The sequence below is a fragment of the Antennarius striatus genome, chromosome 18 (assembly GCF_040054535.1).
Source record: "Antennarius striatus isolate MH-2024 chromosome 18, ASM4005453v1, whole genome shotgun sequence".
NCBI classification, from domain to species: Eukaryota; Metazoa; Chordata; class Actinopteri; order Lophiiformes; family Antennariidae; genus Antennarius; species Antennarius striatus.
This window is the reverse complement of record NC_090793.1, coordinates 16,055,834-16,079,925: the sequence shown is the minus strand read 5'-3', so window position 1 is coordinate 16,079,925 and position 24,092 is coordinate 16,055,834. Positions and strand designations below refer to the sequence as shown.

At 45.5% G+C, this 24,092-nt stretch overlaps 1 protein-coding gene across 2 annotated transcripts in view; it reads left to right on the top strand.

Annotated features, from left to right (window-relative positions):
- Positions 1-22,739, top strand: part of chd7 (chromodomain helicase DNA binding protein 7) — a 63,072-nt gene extending 40,333 nt beyond the window's left edge. The window contains exons 17-41 of one of the 2 annotated variants that reach the window (XM_068340005.1): positions 111-282; positions 390-600; positions 875-1,070; positions 1,297-1,464; positions 1,621-1,800; positions 1,905-2,015; positions 3,362-3,573; positions 5,196-5,395; positions 6,158-6,317; positions 7,941-8,030; positions 11,958-12,061; positions 13,924-14,053; positions 14,265-14,368; positions 14,660-15,074; positions 15,215-15,423; positions 15,522-16,520; positions 16,796-16,962; positions 17,073-17,327; positions 17,774-17,944; positions 18,041-18,274; positions 18,387-18,596; positions 18,693-18,833; positions 18,925-19,029; positions 19,196-19,376; positions 19,466-22,739. In XM_068340005.1, the coding sequence (XP_068196106.1) occupies positions 111-282; positions 390-600; positions 875-1,070; positions 1,297-1,464; positions 1,621-1,800; positions 1,905-2,015; positions 3,362-3,573; positions 5,196-5,395; positions 6,158-6,317; positions 7,941-8,030; positions 11,958-12,061; positions 13,924-14,053; positions 14,265-14,368; positions 14,660-15,074; positions 15,215-15,423; positions 15,522-16,520; positions 16,796-16,962; positions 17,073-17,327; positions 17,774-17,944; positions 18,041-18,274; positions 18,387-18,596; positions 18,693-18,833; positions 18,925-19,029; positions 19,196-19,376; positions 19,466-20,511 (6,171 nt within the window). In that variant the 3' untranslated portion in view covers positions 20,512-22,739. Of the gene's footprint in view, positions 1-110; positions 283-389; positions 601-874; positions 1,071-1,296; positions 1,465-1,620; positions 1,801-1,904; positions 2,016-3,361; positions 3,574-5,195; positions 5,396-6,157; positions 6,318-7,940; positions 8,031-11,957; positions 12,062-13,923; positions 14,054-14,264; positions 14,381-14,659; positions 15,075-15,214; positions 15,424-15,521; positions 16,521-16,795; positions 16,963-17,072; positions 17,328-17,773; positions 17,945-18,040; positions 18,275-18,386; positions 18,597-18,692; positions 18,834-18,924; positions 19,030-19,195; positions 19,377-19,465 lie in introns of both variants that reach the window. The other variant, XM_068340004.1, reaches the window with a different exon arrangement.
- Positions 22,740-24,092: the final 1,353 nt, after the last annotated feature.

Genomic DNA, 24,092 nt, shown 5'->3' with positions numbered 1-24,092 from the left:
TCTCATCTTTCAGATATCAGTTGTAAATAAAACTGAATCAGGATCTGTTAAGGTGTTGAAAAAGTTTCTAGGAGTTAAAGTTTAATTCGCCGGAGTGTTCTGCTTCTCAGGTCGAGCTGACAAACATCCAGAAGAAATACTATCGGGCCATCCTGGAGAAGAACTTTTCCTTCTTGTCAAAAGGGGGTGCAGGAGGAGGTGGCGGAGGATCCAGTGTGCCCAACCTCCTCAACACCATGATGGAGCTGAGGAAATGCTGCAACCACCCCTACCTCATTAACGGTATACAAACATGTCGAAACAAAGTGTTAAGATTGTACTAAAAAACCTCAAATGTCGAGAAAATAACGTTGTCTCCAAATTAACGTCGACTTATTTCCCCCATCCAGGAGCAGAAGAGAAGATTGCAGAGGAGTTTAGGGACTCACACGGGACAGACGTACCAGACATGGCGCTTCAAGCTATGATCCAGGCCGCCGGAAAGCTGGTGCTCATCGACAAGCTGCTGCCCAAACTGAAGGCCGGTGGGCACCGAGTCCTGGTGTTTAGTCAGATGGTTCGCTGTCTGGACATCCTTGAGGACTACCTCATCCAAAAACGGTGAGAAGACAGAAAACATTTCCTGAATGGATGAGAATACTTCACTTGACTTCAGCTTAAAGAGATGGGATCAAACTTAATTCATCTCAAAATGAATATTTGTACCAATCTCCATTTAAATAAATGTTCTTGGCAGCAGAAGATATCTTTAACAATGATATGATTCAGTGATTTGAAACCTAAGGGTTCATAATCTTGAGTTATTGCTGTGATGGAAATGAAAGTTTGGAACCATGTAGGGTCATATCTCAATTTCCACTTATTCTCTGTCCAGATATCCTTATGAACGTATTGACGGCAGAGTTCGTGGAAACCTGCGACAGGCAGCCATTGACAGGTTCTCCAGACCCGACTCGGACCGCTTCGTCTTCCTGCTGTGCACGAGAGCCGGAGGACTCGGCATTAACTTGACTGCAGCGGATACCTGCATCATCTTTGACTCTGACTGGAACCCTCAGAATGACCTGCAGGTACAACCCACACCACAAAGTCGCTGGCGATGCTGCTGTGAGGCATTTTGGCCACAGTATGAAACTATTGATGCCTGTACTGAGAATTGTCAAGAAAATCTTGCTATAAGCGCGCATCTTTACACCGAACAGGAAAGAGGAAGAAAGAAAGAAACTTTATACAGACCAGACCAGTAAATGGAGATTATCTGTGGAACAATGCTTAACTGTGTGCTTTCTCCTCCAGGCCCAGGCTAGATGTCATCGTATCGGCCAGTCCAAGGCGGTGAAGATCTACCGTCTGATAACCAGGAACAGCTACGAGCGAGAAATGTTTGATAAGGCCAGTTTGAAGCTGGGACTCGACAAGGCAGTCCTCCAGAGTATGAGTGGGCGAGAGAATGCCAACAGTGGGGTGAGACTCCCATCTTCTTTTGGCTTATTGTACCATGAGTTAGACGGCTAGTTCTTCAGACCCCTCTTTTTGTTGAGCTAGAATGTTTTCACCATGTATTCTTGAACTCACTGAGAACGCTAAATATTTTCTATGCAATATTTTTCTTTTAACCAGGTCCAGCAGTTGTCCAAAAAAGAGATCGAAGACCTGCTAAGGAAAGGAGCATACGGAGCTCTAATGGACGAAGAAGATGAAGGCTCAAAGTTCTGCGAGGAAGACATTGACCAGATCCTGCAGAGACGAACCCACACGATCACCATAGAGTCTGAGGGCAAGGGCTCTACCTTTGCTAAGGTACCATTTTAATCATTTCTCGGCTGATATCTGCCCACCAACGTATAAAAAGTATGGATCAAGTCAAAGTCATCGATCGTGAACACACTGTTTCCTGTCCACAGGCCAGTTTTGTTGCAACCGGTAACCGAACAGATATTTCTTTGGAGGATCCAGACTTCTGGCAGAAATGGGCTAAGAAGGCAGAACTGGACATGGATGCCATCAATGGACGGGTACGATACACACACACATGCAAATGAGCATACACTGATCAACAGCAATATAAATCGCTTGACAGGTAACGTAAATAACAAAAATGACCTAAATGATGAGACCTTAAGGTGCCAATCTGTAGGTTTATCTCCAATCCCACAAAGTTTCTGTGTGTACATATTTCCAAAATGTATGTCCTATATATTATTTCAGTCAAACATTGAGCAACTTTGACCTCTGGAGACACATGTTATGTTTCGACATGTTTGACCGACACAAAAGTACCAACAATATAAAACCCACTCAAAGATGACAAAAAAAAACCCCAAGATATGGTCAAAGTGATGGATCTTTATGTACCTGCACACAGTCACACAATTGGTGGGGTCTTCATGTGGAAAGGTGACTATCACTGGTAATTAGTCACCGCTGTCACCACAAGCGAGGGGATGAAAACGAGACAGACTGAGAGAAAGAGAGACGGAAAGATCAGGAGGGAAACAGAGAGATTAATATTGACAGTTGGGAATCTCCTCTCTTCCTTAATTACCCATGTTTCCGTGTGTGTGTGTGTGTGTGTGTGTGTGTGTGTGTGTGTGTGTGTGTGTGTGTGTGTGAGCGAGAGAGAGTAAGCTGCTTAGCTCCACTTAACAGAGCGCAGATGCCTGGAGGGTACATACATATCACTTAGGCTAGTACTGTCTCACACACACACACGCACACACACGCAGAAACCTAACAGACATCTTTATATTCTTGATTTCATACTAGTCTTTTTTCCATTTGTGTATCTCCCCTGGTTTCTTCATCTCTCCACTACATCACTGCCTCAATTGTAAAGAACCCTCCACTGGAACACTTAATCCGGCTCTGTGAGTGTGAATATGGGCCGCTCCCCTGGGATTTCTTATTGTGTGATGTGTAAATGGAAATGACTGCAGTGCTCTGTGATAATTATGGCACTAACTACTGCCCTGCTCGCACATATTAATAGGATTGCAGGGGGGAGGGGGGGTGATGACGAAAATCAAATTAATTGAACAAAAAATGTAATTCATTAGACAACATAATTAATGCCAGTTAATGTTTGAGGTGGGCACCAATTTTCTCAGCATCAGAAATAAAACATGGGGCCAAATATCCAATAAATCAGGTATCGTTCAGAACATGCACATAGTTTTCACACTGAAAGAAATATGAATGTACAAGCAGTACGTAAATAGACGAGTTCAACAGTAAAACATGCTTTGCACGTTGTTATCAGAGGATTTCTTTGAAAAAAAATTTTTTTTGTGATAAACAAACCACCAGGGAAGACGATCATAAAGCCACATCCTCTAACGTGTCCCTTGAATCTTGTCTCTAGAACACTCTGGTGATCGACACACCGAGGGTGAGGAAGCAGACGCGACACTTTAGCAGCGTCAAAGAGGATGAGATGCTGGAATTCTCTGAGCTGGAGAGCGACGACGATGAGCCGAGCAAGCCCTTGTCCAAACCACGGCGACCCCAAGACAGAGCTCAGGGATACCCCAGATCTGAGTGCTTCAGGGTGGAGAAGAACCTGCTGGTCTACGGGTTGGTCCTCGCATGTGTTCAAAAACCAAAAATGACAATGTTACCTAATTTAGTCTGACTATTGTTTTACTCAATTTTACTTTTGACAAGATCTGCATTTCACAGGATTCTGAGTAAGATCTTAAATATGTTTTATGTGTAGATGTTTTACCAGAGAACGTAGCAAAACAATGGTCAAAATATTCATAATTTACCACTGGATGGACTACCGTGGTCCCTTGTTCATCACAGAAGTTATGTTCTAAAATGTTTCATGAAGTAGCTTTATTTTTCACAAATTATCATAGATATTTTAAGGCTGGAAAATCACTCCATACACAATACACTTTGTTAAGACAGACAGACTAACATTTTCACACTTTTTAGAACACAATATGCTACCGGATGCAGAATATAATGCAATGTTTTTTAAAAAATGGGAAAAAAGCATGAAAAATTGCACCACTCTAGTGAAAATATTGATTAATATTATGCCTCATTTCTCTTTTAGCTTCAAAATGACCCCATTTCCATCTGTATGCACGAGGAACATAACTGATCAACGTGTTTCCAAAAGCATCTGAAATCCTTTTAAATGTACAGAAGTTATGCAAAAGGTTCTAACTCACTAATCCACTATTGAAAATGATTTTCCTTCCAACCTCTGACGTAACAACACACAAGATTGCTTTGCATGAAATGCTTAAAGATGAATTCTTGAATTTATTTTCGAGGCAAACAGAACTTTGTAACTCTGGTGTACAATGACGGCTTTTTTGGAGCATCCTCCAAATTGGCACGCTTACCACAGATAGTGATTATCTGGTGAGCCCGTCCATTCTCACGGCTGACTGTGTGTGACTGTGTGTGCGTGTTTAAGACCGAACAGTGGCACTAGTGAGATGTCGCCATTGTTGTTGTTACAGTCTAGTCTCATGGCCCGAGGCTATAGGACACAAAAACACACTGTCTGACTGGATCTGTCCCCTCCACTCAGTACTGTGTTGTCTTTTCCCATCATCCATCTCTTTCTCGCCCCTCATCAGCCACGTCTGAAATCATTGAGAGTAAGAATGGCTGACATGGCTTAGTGGTCGTCACTCCCTCAGAGTGCTGCAAGCCATGAAAAGCAGGGAGGGATACCCAGGTGGCACTAGTGTGTGTGACAGTAAGGGTTAGGTCGACAGGCTGGTAAAATGTTCAAATCTAAAGCCCGAGTATGTTCAAAATCATCAGGCACCAGGTTGAGCTTGAGATTAGGTCATTTTATTTACAAATAATTTGTGTAAATGGTAAATAAATTTTTAAAACCCTTTACCAGACAGAATTCATAATCTGAAATTGGGCATTAGCAGGAAGTAAGAAATGAACCCCAAATACTTTCAGTATTTGTTCAGTATGCTACATATGTTAGTCTTTTCTTTAATTTGAAATTGTTTTGTTAGGTAAATATCGTAACATAGCGCTTTGAGTGTTCTCTTTGAGTAGGGCTAAATTGGCCACTTTCAAAACATGCCATATTTCCGTTGAAGTTCCAGATCAAGCTTTTTTCTAAATTTTTCAGTTTTTCTGGGGTAACAACTTCATGCACTCATGCAAATGCAGTACTTTTTGTTTGACAGTGTGATCTCCTTCTCTTCTAGATGGGGTAGGTGGAGTGACATCTTGGCTCATGGTCGCTTCAAGCGCCCCCTGAAGGAGGCCGATGTGGAAACAATCTGCCGAGCGCTCTTGGCTTACTGCCTGCTGCATTACCGCGGCGACGAGAACATCAAGAGCTTCATCTGGGATCTGATTACCCCAAGCGAAGACGGGACCACCAAGACGCTGACCAATCACTCTGGTAACACACACACACCTGGTGACACCAGAGAAACACTGCATGTGCTTGTTTCAAAAGCTTTAAAATAAAATCAACAATTTTAGATTATATTCGAAGTCCAGGTTACATGATTGAGTTGCAGGACGGGTCATTTTTACCATGTAAAGTGAGTGCATGACGTTTTAACAACATGCTAGGTCTGTGACTCACCAGCTGGAGATTTAGAAAACTCAGCGAAAAGCAGACACTACAGTGTCCAAAGTGGAGGGTAATGTGTCTGAGGCTGGAGACTTACGGGCTGAGTTTTTTCCCCTTTTGTTACTTTTTTTTTTCTTTGTCCAAATACATACAAAATGAAGACAGAGTACATAAAGAAGGCTCTATCACTATCCATCTTTAATCTGGAGCATAAATTGGCCATGACTGTTTGTTTTTCGGTTTGTTTTTTGAAAGCATATCTGTGAAATCCTACATGGAGAAAGCATTGTGCTGACTTTTTTTTCCCTCCACTATGTAAATGAAATGCAATAATAAAATAATTACACAGACCATAAAACATTCAATACAAGACTATGATTTTTTTAAACTTTCTAAGGGTAGAGGGAAATGAATACTGGGGTCAGATCTTAATCCTTGTCGATGGCCCCTGACCCTCCTACAGGTTTGACTGTGACACTAAAAGATGACAAAATGATGTGAGATGTTTCTTGGGGTTTACAGCTTGTTGTTTATGGACCCCTGATCATCACCATCACACCTTCTACCCCTGTCTCCTCTGTCCAGGTCTCTCCACCCCAGTCCCACGGGGCAGAAAGGGCAAGAAGGGGAAGACTCCTGCTCCGCCTCCACAGACCCCACGAGCTGATTGGCTGGCCAGCTGCAACCCCGACCACTTACTCCAAGAGGATAGTTACAAGAGACACCTGAAGCACCACTGTAACAAGTAGGGCTTTCTCATTCTCCCGCACACTCCTGTGAAACATCACGGATTGGATTTTCCAGAAGTCATAGTTTAATGGAATACTTCATAGCATGGAAGTGTTCATGGATAACAAGATAATGTGGCTTTAAAAGCAACACATAAATACAAATGTCTGGCTTTACAATCGTATGCGCATACACACACACAGACACACACGCGGTCAGCTCTCTCCTGTTGTGAGGGAGATATGCCTCCTTGCCCTCAAGATTTCCAGTCCAAGATTTTTCTTGTTGACATCGAAGTTTGTTTGTGTGTGTGTGTGTGTGTGTGTGTGTGTGTGTCGGGCTGCGTGCCAGGCCAGGTGCTCGGCAGGCAGACCTGTTGGAAGTGGCTGAAAGACGCACACACACACACACTTGGGGGTGATTATGTGGTGCCATCTGCTAGGCTGGAGCACAGCGTTGTGTGGCTAATCAGGCCTGGCACATTGATGGATGAGCACACACATCCTGCCAACAAACACACACACTGCAACTCGTGATGCCATTGATGCGCAAAACACACACACACACACACACACTGCAGAATGAGTTGCAAATGACTGTCTTTATATCCCCCTCCCTCTCCTTGTGCTTCTTCAAACTTTGTGTTTCCTCCCTTCCAGCTCGCTCTGTCTTTTCTATTCTTTACTTCTCCGCTCCTCCCACTCATCACCTCCCTCTCCTGCTCCAAATGCTGTTATTGGCATTAAATCCTGGTGACAAATCTGGTGACAAATGTTTACAGAGAAGCAGATCTCTCTGATAACAGCGTTTCCAATGTCAAAAGATCAAATCTGACTCCCGTTCTTGAGTTATGATTGAAGCGATGCGTCTCGCTGAGAGAGACGGATGAATAATACTAACTGGGAACATCTGCAATTTGTATCGACAACAGATGAGAATTTATTCAATAGCGGCAGTAGAGATAACTGAAATGCTGTAATGAATTAGTTTTAACAAGAAACCTTTGGAACATTTTCCATCTGTTAAATTCTAGACCGGCGAATCAAAAACAAGACCAGCAAACTTGGCTAAATATGTATTTACATTGTTATGAGGGAATTATACCAATGCTGCCGCATATGTTTACAATTTTTATTATTTTTATCAGTACGGCGATGTTTCAGTTCCAACAAACACTTGCACCTTGCATGTTCTCAATCATGTGAGTCACTAATGGAGTGGATAGCAACCGATTATATGGTGATAACACGTGATAACATCCATAAAACTGAGTAGAAGATGAGTGCCGAGGCCTGTCTGGGCCAAACGAGTCTCTTGGTTTAGCAGAGGCACTGTGTGTGTTTAGTGTAAATGTTCCTCATATGAATTTATATTCAATAGGTTTACCAGAGAAGTAATATAAAAATGCCATCCGTTTAGTATACCGAGAAGAGATAATGTAGAGACAATGATTAAATGAAACTTCTTGATAAATGACCCCTGACCCTCTTTACATCTGAGTCCATGCAAAGAAAGGGGTTAAAGTAAAGGATTTAATCCAGTTAACAAAAGTAATTGATGATGGCAGACGTGTTAACTATTTATACCTGAACTCCAGCCAAGTAAAAGTCAGTCTCACGAACATCATTGTGTTTGGCAGGGTGTTGCTCAGGGTGAGGATGCTCTACTATCTGCGACAGGAAGTCATCGGGGACCAGGCAGAGCGCATTCTGGAAGGAGCCGACTCCAGGTTAGTCAACGCTTTGTGCGTCTTCCAACTGTTAATATGTGACGTAGGTAATGCAATCACAAGCAGACAAGTCCAAGAACACAAAGTCACACCTTGATTAAATATAATTCTTCACATGCAGCATGTGAGCAGTTGTTTGTTTTCTTAAGAAAAAGAATAAAAATGAGTAGGGATGCTGGACTGAGTAAGAAAACTTAACACTTTCATCCAGTATGGGAGAACTTTTTTATCTCACTAACATTTTTGAAGTGCTTTTGCCTCGGAGTGTCCATAAAAGCTACAACACCAACTTCCTGCTGAAAAGTGAGTTGAAACGTGAGCCCAGATCTGCATTTTTATTCATATAGCGGTTACTGATGTCATTGCAAAGGAGGCACTATTAACAATACTGTTCATGAAAGAACGGACGTGAGGAGAGGATGTATTTCTGTCATTCAAAAACCGTGAAAATCCAGCTCCCAGTGTGCAAACTGGTGTCCCATCACCACGAATTGAGCACCCACACTGGTTAGCCGCTTACATGGATTTATTGTCAAGCATGGGCAGGATGATGCTTTCCCAGACATCCTGAATTACCACTGCACAATCTATCAACAAGTGTTGTGCACTAAAAATGATTACAGTAATGTGAAGGAGATTATTGATGTGGCAACAAAGATTTCCTGTTCTGCGCCAGATCTCTTTAAAGAAGGTTGTTCTGTGAACTTATGGAGAAACCTGTCTGCAACCACTCCGAGTTGTTGCTACACACTGAAAAAATGCAATCTTCTCCATTTATCCCCACATAACAGAAAATCACTCTATCAATGTTTACAGGGCAATCAGGAATCGTTGTGGTGTTTTGAAGCTTGCAGCAGTAGTAGTAGCAGCAAAGAAACAGATATGATTAAAAAATCTGACCCTCTTAAGTGTGTGACGTTTAACTCATGGGGTTTTAATTAAAGAGTAAAAAAGGGGAACAAAGAAGAAGAAAAAAACGGAACTGTTTGCAAATTGGAACGTTTTGTTCAGTAGCTTCTTACCCTCTGAACAGATTAACAGGGATATGAGTGACAGGGATGGTGAAGAGTTGATGTTGCCATTTTAATTCCATTATCACAGCCGTCTTGTGCAGCATTAAGTCGTTCTTTGTTGCAGGTGTGTTGTATGATGGGTGTGAACAGGGCTCACACAGACCTAAAAATTGCACATAAATGCCTGATCGTAATCATTTGAAAGCCAGACGCCACAGGGCTACTATCTGCACATTTAAACTTGTCGTTTCCTACTCAAGGGGGCAATATACTCAATTTGTGGCACACGGGGGGGGGGGGTATTAATCTCGAAAGAAGGAAAGGACGAAACCACTGAAGTGGGACAGATAGCCTCCTGTTCATCCAAGTAACTTAACATACCATAACTTTAGGATGTCGCAAATAGAAGACAGTCACACTCAGCAGCTGAAGTCTCCTCATGGCGACGACTCTTATGAGGTCATCACAACCATCTGTTGCTTAACCTTTGGCAGGTAGTCGCCAAAGAATGCAGTTGGAACCGCGGTGAACCAAATGGAATCAGACGGCGTTTCACACACACGTGTGTGTGTGTGTGCGCGCGTGCGTTCGTGTGTGAATCCATTGTTTTGTTATTGTTTCCCTGTGCAGTCAGTTGAGCAGGTGGACCTGAATATTAACACTGGCTGTAAGAAGGTTAAGAGCATCTTAAAACCACATGTTCCTTCCATATAGAGGACCGATTCAAACAGAAGACGAGCAGCCTTACACTTCTGCATAGTTCCTTTCTGGCTTTACTCATCATTACTAATTTCTGATTTAAAAAAAAAAAAGTGTTGACTTCTCTTTCCGTTCTGATTTAACTCCAAACACTACAGACTGTGTTGTACTGTAAAATATTTTCATGAGAGGGAATAACCTGTGTTAGCATGCAGCTGTAATGTTTCCCTTGATGAAAGTGAGTAGAAAGCTGTATATTTAGATATGAATGTGATGAATTATTGCTTGGGTGTATTTCCGTCCGTTCCCGTGACCTCTTTGGCAAAAATCTTCTCCTGACAGATACAACACAGATCTTTTATCAGGGGAAAATTAGCTCTTCATTGCAATTTTGACCTAGTTTAGTGTTGGTTTGTTTTTATGCATTTGACAGGTCACTTCCTCTTTTCCTTCTGACCACTCTGCAGGTCGTTGTGAAGGTTAACCTCACTGCAAACCTCCGCTGCTTTTCTCTTTCCAACGACTCCGTCACTTCTTCCTCCTTTTTCCCGTCACACATTCTTGCCATCTGTCCATCTCTCCCTCGCACTTCTTCTCCAGAGCCCTTCAGTCTCTCATCACGCCCCATCCCCCCTCTCATCATCCTTTCACCCAGATGTGAATGCATTTATAATGTGGAGCATGTGCACTTCATGTTGATCTCTCCCTCCCCTTCCCTTTTCCCTCCCTCCCACTGTCAGTGGCTACTGTGACAGACCCGTATGTGTGTGTGTGTACATACGTGCGTGCGTGTGTGTGTGTGTGCGCATGCCAGACGTGAGCATACGGGGCGCCATCGTGCCAACATATGCCAGGGGGATTTAGCATGCCAGTCTTGGCGTGCACGTGTGTGTGTGTGTGTGTTGGTTGCCAAGGCCTGCATGCTGCTGTTTGCTGAGATAAGGGACTGTTTCCCTGGTTTCTTCTCTCCTCCTGTCACCCTCTGTCTTTCTGTTTCCATTGTACCCTTTCTCTCCATAACTATCTGGAAACACCATTTTCATCCTTCTTTCCATAATGTTGTTTTTTTGTTTTTTTTTAAACCTCACATAAAATCTATCCTGCAAAAACTTTCAGCACATGTTTTCTCAGGGTTTTTTTTTATTGAAGAGCAGCTTAGTTTTTGACAAGTAGTTTGGGTTGGACTGTTGTTAAAAAAGGTCAGCAAACCTGTAAGTTGTGTATTTTCAGTCCTATGAAAAATGTTGCCATTTTGTAAACCCACTATTAAACTGGTCTCAAGATATAATATCTTTGGCACAGGTAAAATAAAAAAAAAAGCGAGACATGACGGTGTCGCTAGCTGCTTCCGTGTAATAATCAAGAAACATTTGCAAAGTCTAAAAGAATCAACTGGTTTTTGGGTGATTTAACTAGGTTATGCAGAACGTAGTTCCATCAGACGTGGGCAGTCATTAAGCTTGGCTGTGATGACGGTCCAAGTAAAACCAGAAACGGGTCATTTAACCATCTGCTGATAAATCTCAAAGAAGGTCCTGAAAAGATGAAGTGCTCTAGCATGTGTTTACAAACTACAGTAACCTTAATTATCGGTTCCCCGAGTGGCGTTGATAAAATAGTGGAAAAGATGTGCACCAACTGGAATCCATGTGCAGTTGCCTATTTTTTTGAGTCTCTGTAAAAGCGTGACTTCCCTTCCTGATGACATCATCCAATGTGTAGGTGGCCCAACTCCTCAGAGACTCTTCATATGAAATGCGGTGCTGATGTAGCACCTCTTAAAAGGGCTTATTGCGTTTTAAAAAGTCAGGACTTGTTCATCCTGGCGTTGACTGACTCGTGTTGAGCCTTGATGGCTAAGAGATCAATGTTTCCATGACAGCAAAACAAATGCTCGGAAGCTGCACTTCCTGTTTCAACCATCGGTCTTTTTTTTTCTCTTCCCACCAGTATCTTCTATGATTTACTTCTGGGCCACAAAGTGAAGAGGAAATATTTAGATTTATTTAACTTATTACTGTTCAAATAAAAAAAAAACTTTGTCTAGGTGCCAGCTGATGGCTTTTACAACACAAACGATTCATCATCTGATGTCCTTTTTGTTTTTTCCCCCCGTTTTTGAATTGAAATTCAAGTCTGCTGCCTGACTGAAGCACATTAAACACACACAGCTTAGTCTGATTATCAGTGACTTGATATGTTCATCTCTGCACAGCGAGCTGGATATCTGGATCCCCCAGCCGTTCCACGCCGACGTCCCAGCGGACTGGTGGGACCGGGAGGCTGACAAAGCTCTGCTCATCGGCGTCTTCAAGCACGGTAGGAAACACAGCGGCATGCTCACACACACACACGCACAGACACACACAAACAACTCCCAACAAACAGATCCACATCTACCAACACGGCAGCCAAAACACAGTGAATAGAAATGAGCATCACAGATATAACATGTCAACACCTTCAAACACACTCCCGGACACACTTCATTGGCTTCCAGCTCAATGAGCATCACACAAACAGTCACGCACATGCACGCACGCACACACACATCATGTTCAAACTGGGTGAGGCTGCACAAACACATCCCACCCACTTCTGCTGCCACTGGTTGATTGGTGTTGCTATGGCGATGGCGGTACGCAGCTGGCAGGCTCAGTGTGCTATCAGGAGTGTGATTGATGGCTGGTTTCAACACTGGGTGGGGAGGTGGGGTGTGTGTGTTTGTGTGTGTGTGTCCACATTGCAATGTGTTGCAGGTATTAATGTTGTAAACAAAGCTGAAGTCAGAGTTACAGAAAAGGGGCATCCTTACACTCTTTAAGAGTTTAACTTGTTTGCTTGGAACGTTAAACTGGCCAAATGAATGTGGGTCCCAGCCATGGGCCCATACATGTCATGTGTGTGTGTGTGTGTGTGATGTGTGTGTGAGTGCAATGGATGGAGACCCTCATTCATATTAATTTGGAATAATTGTCGTAATTTCTCCATTATTGCCCCCCTCTATGATTTAATTAGGGCACACACATGCACACAGAGGAATACAAAAGGGCTCTCCCATAGTTAATCATAATCCTCATTCACGTGGGAGGCTCTTGGGGAGGTGGGGGGGGGGGGTGGACACACACACACACAAACACAAAAAAATACATCATACACACATGGAGAAGTGATGGCCTATAAAGGCCCTGATGATGAACGTTCATCTGTGGTGTGTGTGTGTGTGTGTGTGTGTGTGTGTGTGTGTGGTTGGGTGGGTGGAGTAACACATTGTGTCTTTCCTAATTGAAATGTGATGGCGAGAGAGGACGGATGAATGAAAGGTCAAAGAAGACGTTTCTGTCTCCCATCCTTCTCCCGTCTCTCCCCGGCTCCTTCCTGTCCGTACCGTTTCTCTCCCCTCTCCCTCTCATCCCACCCGCTCCTCTGCCCGCTCCCGATCCCCGCATTTTTCCTCCCTCTCTCCTCTCGCCTTCCTGACGTGTCTCAGTAGGATCTGCACACTCTAATCTGTTCTGCCTGAATGCTCCTAACGGACAAACACACACACACACACACACACACACACACACACACACACACACACACACACACACACACAGCTCCTCACATCCACTAGCTCACTTTCAGACGCCAAGACACACACGCCTCTCTCTCTCTCTCTCTCTCTCTCTCTCTCTCTCTCTCTCTCTCTCTCTCTCTCTCTCTCTCTCACCCCCCCTCCCTCTCACACAAATGAGCACCTGCAGGCTCTCTTGGATAAGCACACACACACACACACACACACACGAACTAGCTGTCTGTCTTGTCAGCAGCTGGCTCCTGGGGTCTGCCCTTCTGCTGCTGTTTTTGTCTACCCCTTCATTTAATATTGGACAGTGTGTGTGTGTGTGTGTGTGTGTGTGTGTGTGTGTGTGTGTGTGTGTGTGTGTGTGTGTGTGTGTGTGTGTGTGTGTGTGTGTGTGTGTGTGTTGGACTGTGGTGCATCGTGTCTGTCTATAATTCAGCCCCCAAAACACAACTTCCTCTCCACTCTTCCTTCATGGACTTTCCCCGTTATCATGAACTCTCCACAGGTCCATTGATCCCCCCCCCCGCCCTTCTTCCCCTCCAGCCACAACACATTCAATGATTCTACGTTTTTGTATGTTGCCCCACCCCCACCCCCCTCACCCCCCCAGGTTACGAGAAGTACAACTCGATGAGAGCTGACCCGGCCCTGTGTTTCTTGGAGAGGGTGGGCATGCCGGATGCCAAGGCAATCGCTGCCGAACAGAGGGGCTCCGACATGATGGCAGATGGTGTCGAGGGGTAAGAAGGAAGGACCACAAAAAAAACATTGTTTTTCTCTTTTTTCCCGGTCCCCTCCCTTGTCATTTTATGTACTAAAATCCGTTAAATGGCCAGATAAAATAGTGTCATCCTAAAACAGCATAAAAGAACAAATCCTGTGAGGTTTCTGTTTGTTTTTCAATGAATAAAAAATTCTTATATTTTTCTCCTGTCCGTCCAACCCATGCAGCGAGGATGAGGACCCGGAGTACAAGCCAATGCGAATGCCCTTTAAGGATGACTTGGACGATTTCACCAACTCTCCACTGGATGACAAAGATGATGCAATGGAAGGTGAAACTGAGGGTAAACGACTTTGAATTGACAGAAAAGAGGAAGAAAAGTTTACTGAAAGCAGAATCACTTGCAGTATTTTCTACACTATAAGGCGCACCTCCAATGAATGACATATTCCAAAACTTTCATATATAAGGCGCACTGGATTATAAGGCGCACTGTTGGTTTTTGAGAAAATAAAAAAGGCTTTTAGGTGCGCTTTAAAGTGCGGAAAATACTGTATTCTCTAAAGGGAAATAAACTGTTAATGAAGTTGAGACGTCCTCATTCCATGTCCTTTTTCTGTAGCTAAATCAGGAGAAAACGGTCAAAGTGCTCTTGCGATGGGAGGATCTTCCAGCGAGCGACTGTACTGGCCCGCCGCCTCGGCGCTGACCGCCCGCCTGCGCCGTCTCATCACCGCCTACCAGCGCTCCAACCGAAGGGAGCAGCTCCGACAGGAGGCCCTCAGCCGGCCCGACGGTCGCAGGCGGAGGCGCCGGGAGTTCCTTCCTTCCGTCGCTATGGTTACAGATACAGGAGGAGGGGCGACGTACATTCAAGATGGAGCGGCGGTGTACATGGCGGAGGGAAGTCCGTATTTGGCCAAAGGAAGTGCTTATTTCGGCAAAGGTGGACAGTTTGTGCCGGAGGCGTCGTCGGTGATGACCACCAACACGCTGATGGCTGATGGAGCCATGTACTACAAGGAGAGGAGACAAAGGTAGAGTTGCATTCAATAACGATGTCAAATACAGCGTTTATTCAGTGTTTGTCGGTGGATATAATATATTCCACCCCGTATAGTGGCCTTCACGTTCTCCAGAGTTTCGTTACCTTAACTGCTGTTGTTTTGTCTGCCAGGTGGACTCGTCGTGAGGAGGCTGATTTCTACCGCGTCGTGTCCACCTTTGGGGTCGTCTTCGACACCCAGCGTCAGAAGTTCGATTGGATGCAGTTCAGGGCCTTCGCTCGACTGGATAAGAAAACAGACGAGAGCTTGGAGAAGTATTACTACTCGTTCATCGCCATGTGTAAACGGGTCTGCAGGATGCAAGTCAAGACTGAAACTGGTAAGTGGGAAACCCGCCCTTTTTGGTTCAATACCTGGAGAGAAATGATCGAGTGTGAACTTTTATCAATTTTCTGCCTCTGTCTTCGATCACTTTAGAACTTTCAGACCCGACTTTGATCATCGACCCCATCACAGAGGAGCGCGCCTCTCGCACGTTGTATCGCATCGAGCTGCTGCGTCGAATCCGAGAACAGGTCCTTCCTCATCCGCTGCTCTCTGAGCGCCTCAAGCTCTGCCAGCCCTCACCGGACCTCCCAGAGTGGTGGGAATGCGGCCGCCACGACCGGGACCTTCTCCTGGGGGCGTCTAAGCATGGAGTAAGCAGAACAGATTATCACATCTTAAACGACCCCAGCCTGGCCTTTCTGGAATCCCACCAACGCTTAACCAGCCAGCGAGGGGCTGGGACATATCTGGGAGCCCAAAGTGAGATCCCCAAAGTTGGTATGGGAGTAGCGGAAGGAATCGGCGCCCCGCTTCTCACGCCTGCAGAGCTGGCGAGCGCAGCTGCTGCCGCCAAGCTTACCGTTGCGGCGAAAGAGAGCGAGGAAGAAGAGAAGGTGAAGATTGAGGGATGGACATCAGAAATGGATGTGAAAATGGAAACGGAAGAAAATGTCAATGACATTCCATTTATTAAGATCGAAACTGTCGACGAACAGAAGAAAATGGACGCGGATGCCATGGAGGGCAAGGATGAAACAGCAGTTTCACTGAATGAGGTGAAGAAAGAAGAGGAGGCCCAGCCCAAAGTAGAAACAGAGGAGCAAGAAGAGCAGAAAGGGGAGCTCAGTGGAGAGGGAGAGAAGACCCCCAAGTTGGCCGATGACAAAGACTTAATAGAGGATAAGAATTTGATTCCTGGGGACTCTGTGGAGCAGAAGGAAGTGACCTCTGAGCTCCCAGAATGCCCTGACCCCTCACCTAAAGCACAACCAGACCAAAAGACCATGATGGAGGATGACGAAGAGGAGAGGGACAACCCAGATTCTCCCAAATCTCCCAAGTCAGCTGACACAGAGAAAAGCCCTGAGGAGGAAGATGAAGAGAGAATGGATGAAGACGACAAATCCGAGAAATCCTCTCAAGCTGAAGGTGAGGGATGTGTTTATACCTCTGGCATCAGTTGGTATCAGTGGGTCACATGACTACATGAAGTCATAAACGCTGTTAAGTTCTACACGACATAAATGTTTTACTGCTTAACTGCTTTTTGTTCTGTCATCATCGCTCGATCAGATTTATTTCTGTTTTTCCTCCTCATGGTGGCAGAGATTTAATGAGTTCCGGGGGTCAAGAGAATAAATTGACTTTGGATCCCTTGATAATTAAAATAACAGCGATCACATGACTTCTCCTGTCTTTAACAGCGAGCGCCGCATCGGAGCAGAAGAACTTTGACGAGGAGAGCATCGCGTCTGTGAGCACATCGGCCCAAAATGAAACCAGAGACGGGTTCTGCCCCGACGATCTGCAGGAGACGTCTGCGCTGCAGGCGTTACAGGAGCGCACGTACAGCTTCTCGTTTTGGCCGAAGGTAAAAGATAGCGTTAACCCGGACGCTAATGAATGCTGGGTAATAAGCATCCATTCATCAGCCCTTTCAATATCGGTGTCATCTGTAATCTTTTCACCCCCCCCCCCCAGGATCGAGTGATGATTAACAGAATGGATAACATCTGTGAGGCCGTCCTAAAGGGCAAGTGGCCCGTCAACAGGCGCCATATCTTTGACTTCCCTGGCAACCTGTTGCCCGGGCATGGCTCCATGGCAACCACAACGGCCGTATCCACGACGACCGAAAGCCCGCTGCAAAGACGGAGTCTGGCCGAGCTGGCGATGGCTGGCATCCACACACCTTACAGCGGGAGCGAAGATAAAACTTTATCCCCGCAGGTTCATGTGAGTGCCGCGCGCACACACACACACACACACACACACACACACACACACACGCTTAACTGTTAACTTAAGATCATTTTAATATGAAAATTAATGATTTTTTTTTTTTATCCGAAACTTACATTTGAGATGTGATGCGTTATAAGGAGAGTATTTTCCTTACTATAAGACGCACCTAAAAGCCTATAATTTCTCATAAACCTACGGTTCGACTTACATATGAAATAAATTATAAAATAGACCATTCATTAAAGGTGCGCCTTATAGTGCAGAAAATATTGTACTCCGCTGTTACACCTCTCAAAAGGAGTAACCTGTTAGCATTCTGCTTTTTGTAAACAGAGGATGTCATCTTTACTAATTGTCTCTTGTGACAATAATGTGACAAGCGTCTCAGACGCCGTTGTTAGCAGACGGGTGTGACTGACGATGTTTCCATGTTCCAGGACGACGCTCTGAGTCTGACGGTGCCTCGACAGAGGAGGAGGAGGAGGAGGAAGATCGAGATCGAGGCGGAGAGGGCGGCCAAGCGGCGTAACCTGATGGAGATGGTGGCGCAGCTGAGGGAGAGCCACGCTGCGATGGAGACCCAGAGCCAGGCGATAGACCTCACCAAGGTGCTCACATTAGCGCTCGGTCAACTGGTTGGTTCTCATTCATAACCATGCTGCCAAAACAGTCAGTAACTAAAAGGGGTCTCTTTTGTGGTTCAGGGTATGCATCATCATCACAAGGCCTCTCCCTCATTGGCCGGCTTCCCCAGTTCCCTGGTGTCAAGTCCCTCCCTCAAAGCCCAGATGGAGCTGCTCCAACAAGCTCCACCCTCTGGACACCGAGCCAATGGTTTGCTGGAGTCCGACCTGCCAATCATGAGAAGGAGGCGGGGCCGAAGGAAAAATGTGGAAGGCCTGGAGCTGCTGTTCATGTCCAACAAGAGAGCAGGGGGGGTACGGAGTCCACGTTGGGGTTGTGTTAATGGGCAGTGACGTGGTCACTAACACTGAAAATGTGTTCCAACACGAGTATCTACGTTAAATTTGTTCTCTCTCCGTTGTTCAGGATGACACAGAGGAGACAAAGGCTTCGAGTGTGGAGGGGGTTCGAGCTGGTGTCCATGCCCACAGATCCCTCTCTGTCCCTGAACAGAGTACCAGAACTCTGGCGTCGGGCAGCATGGAGGAGGAGGAAGCAACAGTTTCCAACAAAGAGCTGGGAGAGTGGCTGAGGCAGCACCCGACGTACACCATGGACATGTCTGGGTTCACACCAGTACGTCGTCCTCCCTCCACTTCTGGGGGGATTTTTGTTGCTGATATCTCGTCTAGCCAGAAGTCATTTATGCTTTTGTTTTTCTGTCTTCTACAGAAGAGTGAGGAGCTGCTGCTGTCTCAGTTTTCCAAGCCCAAGCAGAAGCGCCATCGCTGTCGAAATCCCAACAAGATCGACATCAACACTCTGACCGGGGAGGAGAGGGTGCCCGTGGTCAACAGACGCAACGGACGCAAGGTGAGCTGACGTCGGTAGCTGGAAGGTTGTCTTTGAAATTTGCACATAAATACATTTTGTAATAGATAATTCATGATTTATCTTTTTTCAGATGGGCGGAGCCATGGCTCCACCAATGAAAGAGCTCCCCAGATGGTTACTGGAGAATCCAGAGTTTTCTGTTGCCCCCGACTGGACAGACATCGTGAAACAGTCGGTAAGTAACCGAGACCCAAAAAATGAAGGGTTGTACTTTGAAGTAATGGGTCAGCATTTATCAAACGCATCTGAACACTCGTCGACTGAGAATTAAAATATCTTTTTAGATCGCAGCCTTTGAGTTTTCTTCTAACTCGTCTTTTTTTCCCTCTCCCTGCGCTCAGGGATTCCTCCCAGAAGCCATGTTCGACCGCCTCCTGACCGGTCCCGTGGTGAGGGAGGAGGGCGTCCGTCGGCGGGGGCGACGACCCAAATCAGAGATCGCTAAAGCGGCGGCCGCTGCCCAGGCGGCGGCGGCGGCTCAGGCCGCCCAGGCGTCGCTGGCCTCCGTAGCTTCGTCGGCAGGTGCGTTGACCAATCGTAGTCGAGATGGGGGATCCGAACGCGGTTTGTGTGTTTGTGCTGAGATCGTTTCTTCTGATCCGCGTCTGCAGGAAGCATCAACCCTCTGCTGCTGAACAGCCTGTTTGGAGGGATGGACCTCTCATCCATCCACCCCCTCCAGCTGGCTGCTAGTCTGATGCCCTTCCCCACACCCAACGACCCGAAGCACGCCGCCGCCAGCGCCGCCGCCGCCTCCATGCTGCCCCTGATGCTGCCCGGCATGGGAGGCCTGCCCAACATGGCCGCCACCCTCCCCAACATGTTCAGCCTGGGCGGGCTGTTCGGCGGTAACCTGGCGACGGCCGCCGCAGCAGCAGCCGCCGCTGCTGCGTCCAACACCGCCGTCGCCTCCTCCGCATCGGGGAACACCAACGGAACGACGGAGGGGGAGAGAGACGAGGGGGCGAAGAGGAAGAGAGAGGGGGAGGAGAAAGAAGACGGCGACTTGGAGGAGGTGGGAGAGGAGGAGGAAGAGGAGGAGGAGGTTACCGAGGGGAATGAGGGCGGACTGAAGAAGTCAAAGAAGACGGAGAAGCTTGAGAAAGAGGGCGAGGGAGGGGCGGGGAAGACGGAGAAGGCGGGCAACGACGTCACAGCGGCCGCTCAGGCGCCGGCCGCCGATTCGTCGGCTGAGGTTTCTCTCAACGGCGACGCAGCGGCTCTCCTGGCGGCCGCCGGCATGTCCGCCAACACGCTGGCGTTCAACCCCTTCCTCCTCTCCACCATGACCCCCGGCCTCCTCTACTCCTCCTTGTTCCTACCTCCGGGCCTGGGGGGGATCAGCCTCCCGGGCTTCCCCGCCGCCTCCACCCTGGCCGAGCTGCAGAGCGCCATGGCCGGAGCGCTGGGAGGCAACATCGTGAACGCCAACAACCCCCTGAGGGACGAGGAGAAGGAGAGCCTTAAAACGACCGCGGGGGACGAGGAGGAGGAGGAGGAGGCGGAGGAGGAAGGAGGAGAGAGCGACTTGGCCGAAGAAAAGGACGGGGGAGCGGAGGAGCAGACGAGGGAGGGGGATTCCACCGCGGAAGATGGAGGGATGGTGGAGGAGGAGAAGGAGGCGGCGGCGTCTCCACAGAAGGACATTAGTGACTGAACTGAAAACACAAAACTTACTGGCCTTGGACATTTCCTCTCCTCCCACCTCACCACGTTTACACACCTCCATCACGAAATATCCAAACAATTACAGACCCTGTGGTTTTTCTTTTTCTTTTCTTTTTTTCCATCTTGATTTTTCTTTGTTTTTCTTTTTTCTTTTCTTTTTTTTGTTGACCAGGTGTATTTACTATGCGTCAGAGAGGATGAGGTGTGTGTGTGTGTGTGTTAAGTTATATCTCTCTGATTGATAGTGTAGTCAGGGAAAATCCTCTGCAAGACTTTCCTTTCTCTCCGGTTGGCCTGCGTATACTGCCAACGGTATACCCACGCTTTTCGTTTTCACCATCCCTCAAATAGGACTTCACAAGGTTCCAATAGTACTATTATTATTATTATTAATATTATTATTATTATTGCTGCTTTCAGCTCTCAGATCCTTTTGTTTTTGCTTCCTACATGTGGATTGTTTGGTTGTTGTTATTGGCAGCATCTCAAGAGAGGAGACACCCACCGGCGGCGCCTCTTCTTCTTCTCCTAACATCAGTTCTCTAATCGAGGCGTCGCAGTTGATCCTGGTTGTGTTATCTGATAAGCTGCTGCACAAATGAATTGTGGGTAATGGAGTTGATTGAGCTGTTCTGTTTCAGGGCAGATTTTTTTTTTAAAAAGTTCTCACATATCAGAACCAGGTAGGAGGAACACGATACCAAGACTGGCCTAAACCTCAGTCCTCACACTGACTATCACAATACACACACGCATCCCAACATATACTTGATCATGAACTGTACACTCACACATTCACAAGTCCACCACTACACACACACACACACACACACACACTAGCCCCCGAAGCCTCCATAATGTGACTGTTTCCGAGAGGACTCGTCCCTGCAGGTGTTTTAACTCTTTGAGTGTATGTGTGTGTGCACACTGAACCGATACTGTTAACCCCAGTCACACACTGTCTGAAAACCAGTCTTGAATCTTTTTCCGTTGCCACATCTGAATCCCATCTCTTCCGAGGATAGCCGTTGTTTTGTTTTTGTTTTTGTTTTGGTTTTTTTGGCTCGGGGAGCAGTGGGGTGGGCTGGGTCCACCACCAGTCAGGATGTTTCTGATTGGTCCTCTCCCCGCCGCCAAAAAAAAAAACCCGGCCCTCCTCGTCTGAAGGTTTCTGTGAAGGGGTTTAGAACGGTGGTCCACACAGGGATGTATTGTTTCAGGTTTATTCTTTAAATGGGGCACATGAGATGGTTAATATTCCCAGTTGCAACCATATTAAAAACTTTTCTTTCTTTTTTTTTTATTATAATTTTATTGTTTTTCTTCCTTCATATTTGAGTAGTTTCAGACCAAGCGCTGCTTCCTAGTGACCTTCTCTTTAAAGACTGTTCCTCTAGTCACACACACTGACACCAGGCCTGGCCTAAACAGGACTGAGACAACATTTCAACAGAGTTGGTGATACACAAGTTCCAGCTCTGCTTGCTTGAGTTTTAGATACTAGTGGTGCTTGATTCCAGTTTCTGATACCAGTTTAAATGTCCGAGAAAAATCAAGCACTGCCAGTGGTTCAAATATTTGAAAGTAGATTCAAATACATACTGTGGCCAGGTCTTAATTCCATTAAATATCACAGCCAGCCCAGCGGATATGGAGAGAGGACGATGGAGGGGGAGAGAAAAAGTTTTTGGCTCCCCGGACGACATCCTCCCCGTCAAAGACCCTCTTTCTTTTCTAATGCTGAGAGAGCAATAACCAAGGCAGCTTTTGAATGTTCCAACATTACTCTCCCGACACACAAACACACACACAAACACACACACACACACTATATGAATAACCACAAGTGTCGTATGAATAGAAAAACAAAACTAAAAACTGTAAATGATGGCAAATAAGTACTGCAATCAATTGTCTCACTCTGTTCCTGTTAATGCACTGGTGTTAAAGAGTTAAAATAATCAGGTACCTTTATTACTTAGCTACTTTTCTTGAGAAAAATGGACTTTTGTTACTTTTAGCCAGCAAGCTGAAGAGCATTACCTCAAAATTCTTATCTAGCCTTGAAGTTTACAGACATACCATGTAAATGTTTTTTTTTTCCTTTTTTTGGTGTTTGTTGTTTTGTTTTTGTTTTTTGGAGACATCATGTATGATGAATTGTAGCTATGATGCTTTTAATAAAAGTGAACCATGATATTCGCCTAGGAGACCAAACCTCAGCTTGTATTTCATTATTTACCTCTCGTTCGATGGCAAACATTGGTTTTCCTGGAGGGGATTACACTCCAACTCTTTTTTTTTGGAAGCAGCTCAAACAAAAACCAGGCTGACATATTTGCTGCCTGACGTCTACAGATGCAGAATTTTTACTCAGAACTTTAGTTAACCTGTAAGTTTAACTGTTCGTCTGAGATGGTGTGTGTTTCACGGAGTAATGGAGATCTTGTGCATGAAAGCTATGTTACCCCAGAGCTACTAGTGATTCAAAACCCACCAAAGTCATTTGTTCGACATTCTCTTAGACGAGATCAATGGTATATTCAGGGACTTCATGCAATCTCTTTGTGAGCTGGGAGTTTTTAAATGCATAAACCCTTTAAAAAAGTGCACCAATTTATGAATCACAAATCCAGAATTTACTCAAGTTTTTGAAGCTCCTTTCATTAATGTTTTTAAGCGTTGGTTGTCTGAACTCCTGTGGGGATATTTTCACCAGGACTGCTCCAAGTCTCATTCAGCTCAATAACACAACTACCTTTGCTCTGGAGGGGAGCTCCTGGTTTCTTTGATGACAGCAGTTTTTCAGCTCAATTATTTTCATTGTGTGTAATAATGGCGGTTATTTTGCTGGGTTTTATTTCTACAACTACATAATAGAGCGAACATTATGCTGACCCAGAGTTCAGCTTGGTGCCTTGAAATTCCTAAATCCTTTCAATCATCTTGAAGATGAAACAAATGCTTTGTCCAAAATAGTTCAAATTTAGGTTTTAGTTAAAGCACACTTTTGACCTATTTATCTTTAAACATCACACTTTCATGCTCTTGTGGGCCACATACAGTGATGTAGCGGGCCACATTTGGTCCGCGGGCCTTGAGTTTGATACATGTGATTTAGAATATCCAAATCACTTAAGTTGTATAATATATATTGAGTTGGGAGGAACAAGTAAGGAGAACAAGCCATCTCCCCACCAAATCTCCAAATCGTCTTTAACATTTTATGTTTAAAATACGGTTGCTGGATTATCTGTTTTCTGTGATTCCAGCTTTTGTGGACACAAACAGAATCAGGTCAAAGAAGAGCAATCAAACCAAAATATATAACAGGAAGCAGCTATATATATATTTTTTTTTTTTTTTTTAGGAAGAGTACGTCAGGTGTGAGGAGAGATGTTTGACATCACGTATTATGGGGTTATATTGGTTTGAAGGGGAGGACAGAGGGCAAACTTCAGTGTTTGGTTGATGGACATGAAACTGTTTGCATCACGATTAAAGAGGAAACGTCTCAGGTCAAACAGCTCTGAAATAAGAAAACAGGAAATAGCTAGAATGCTTGTCATT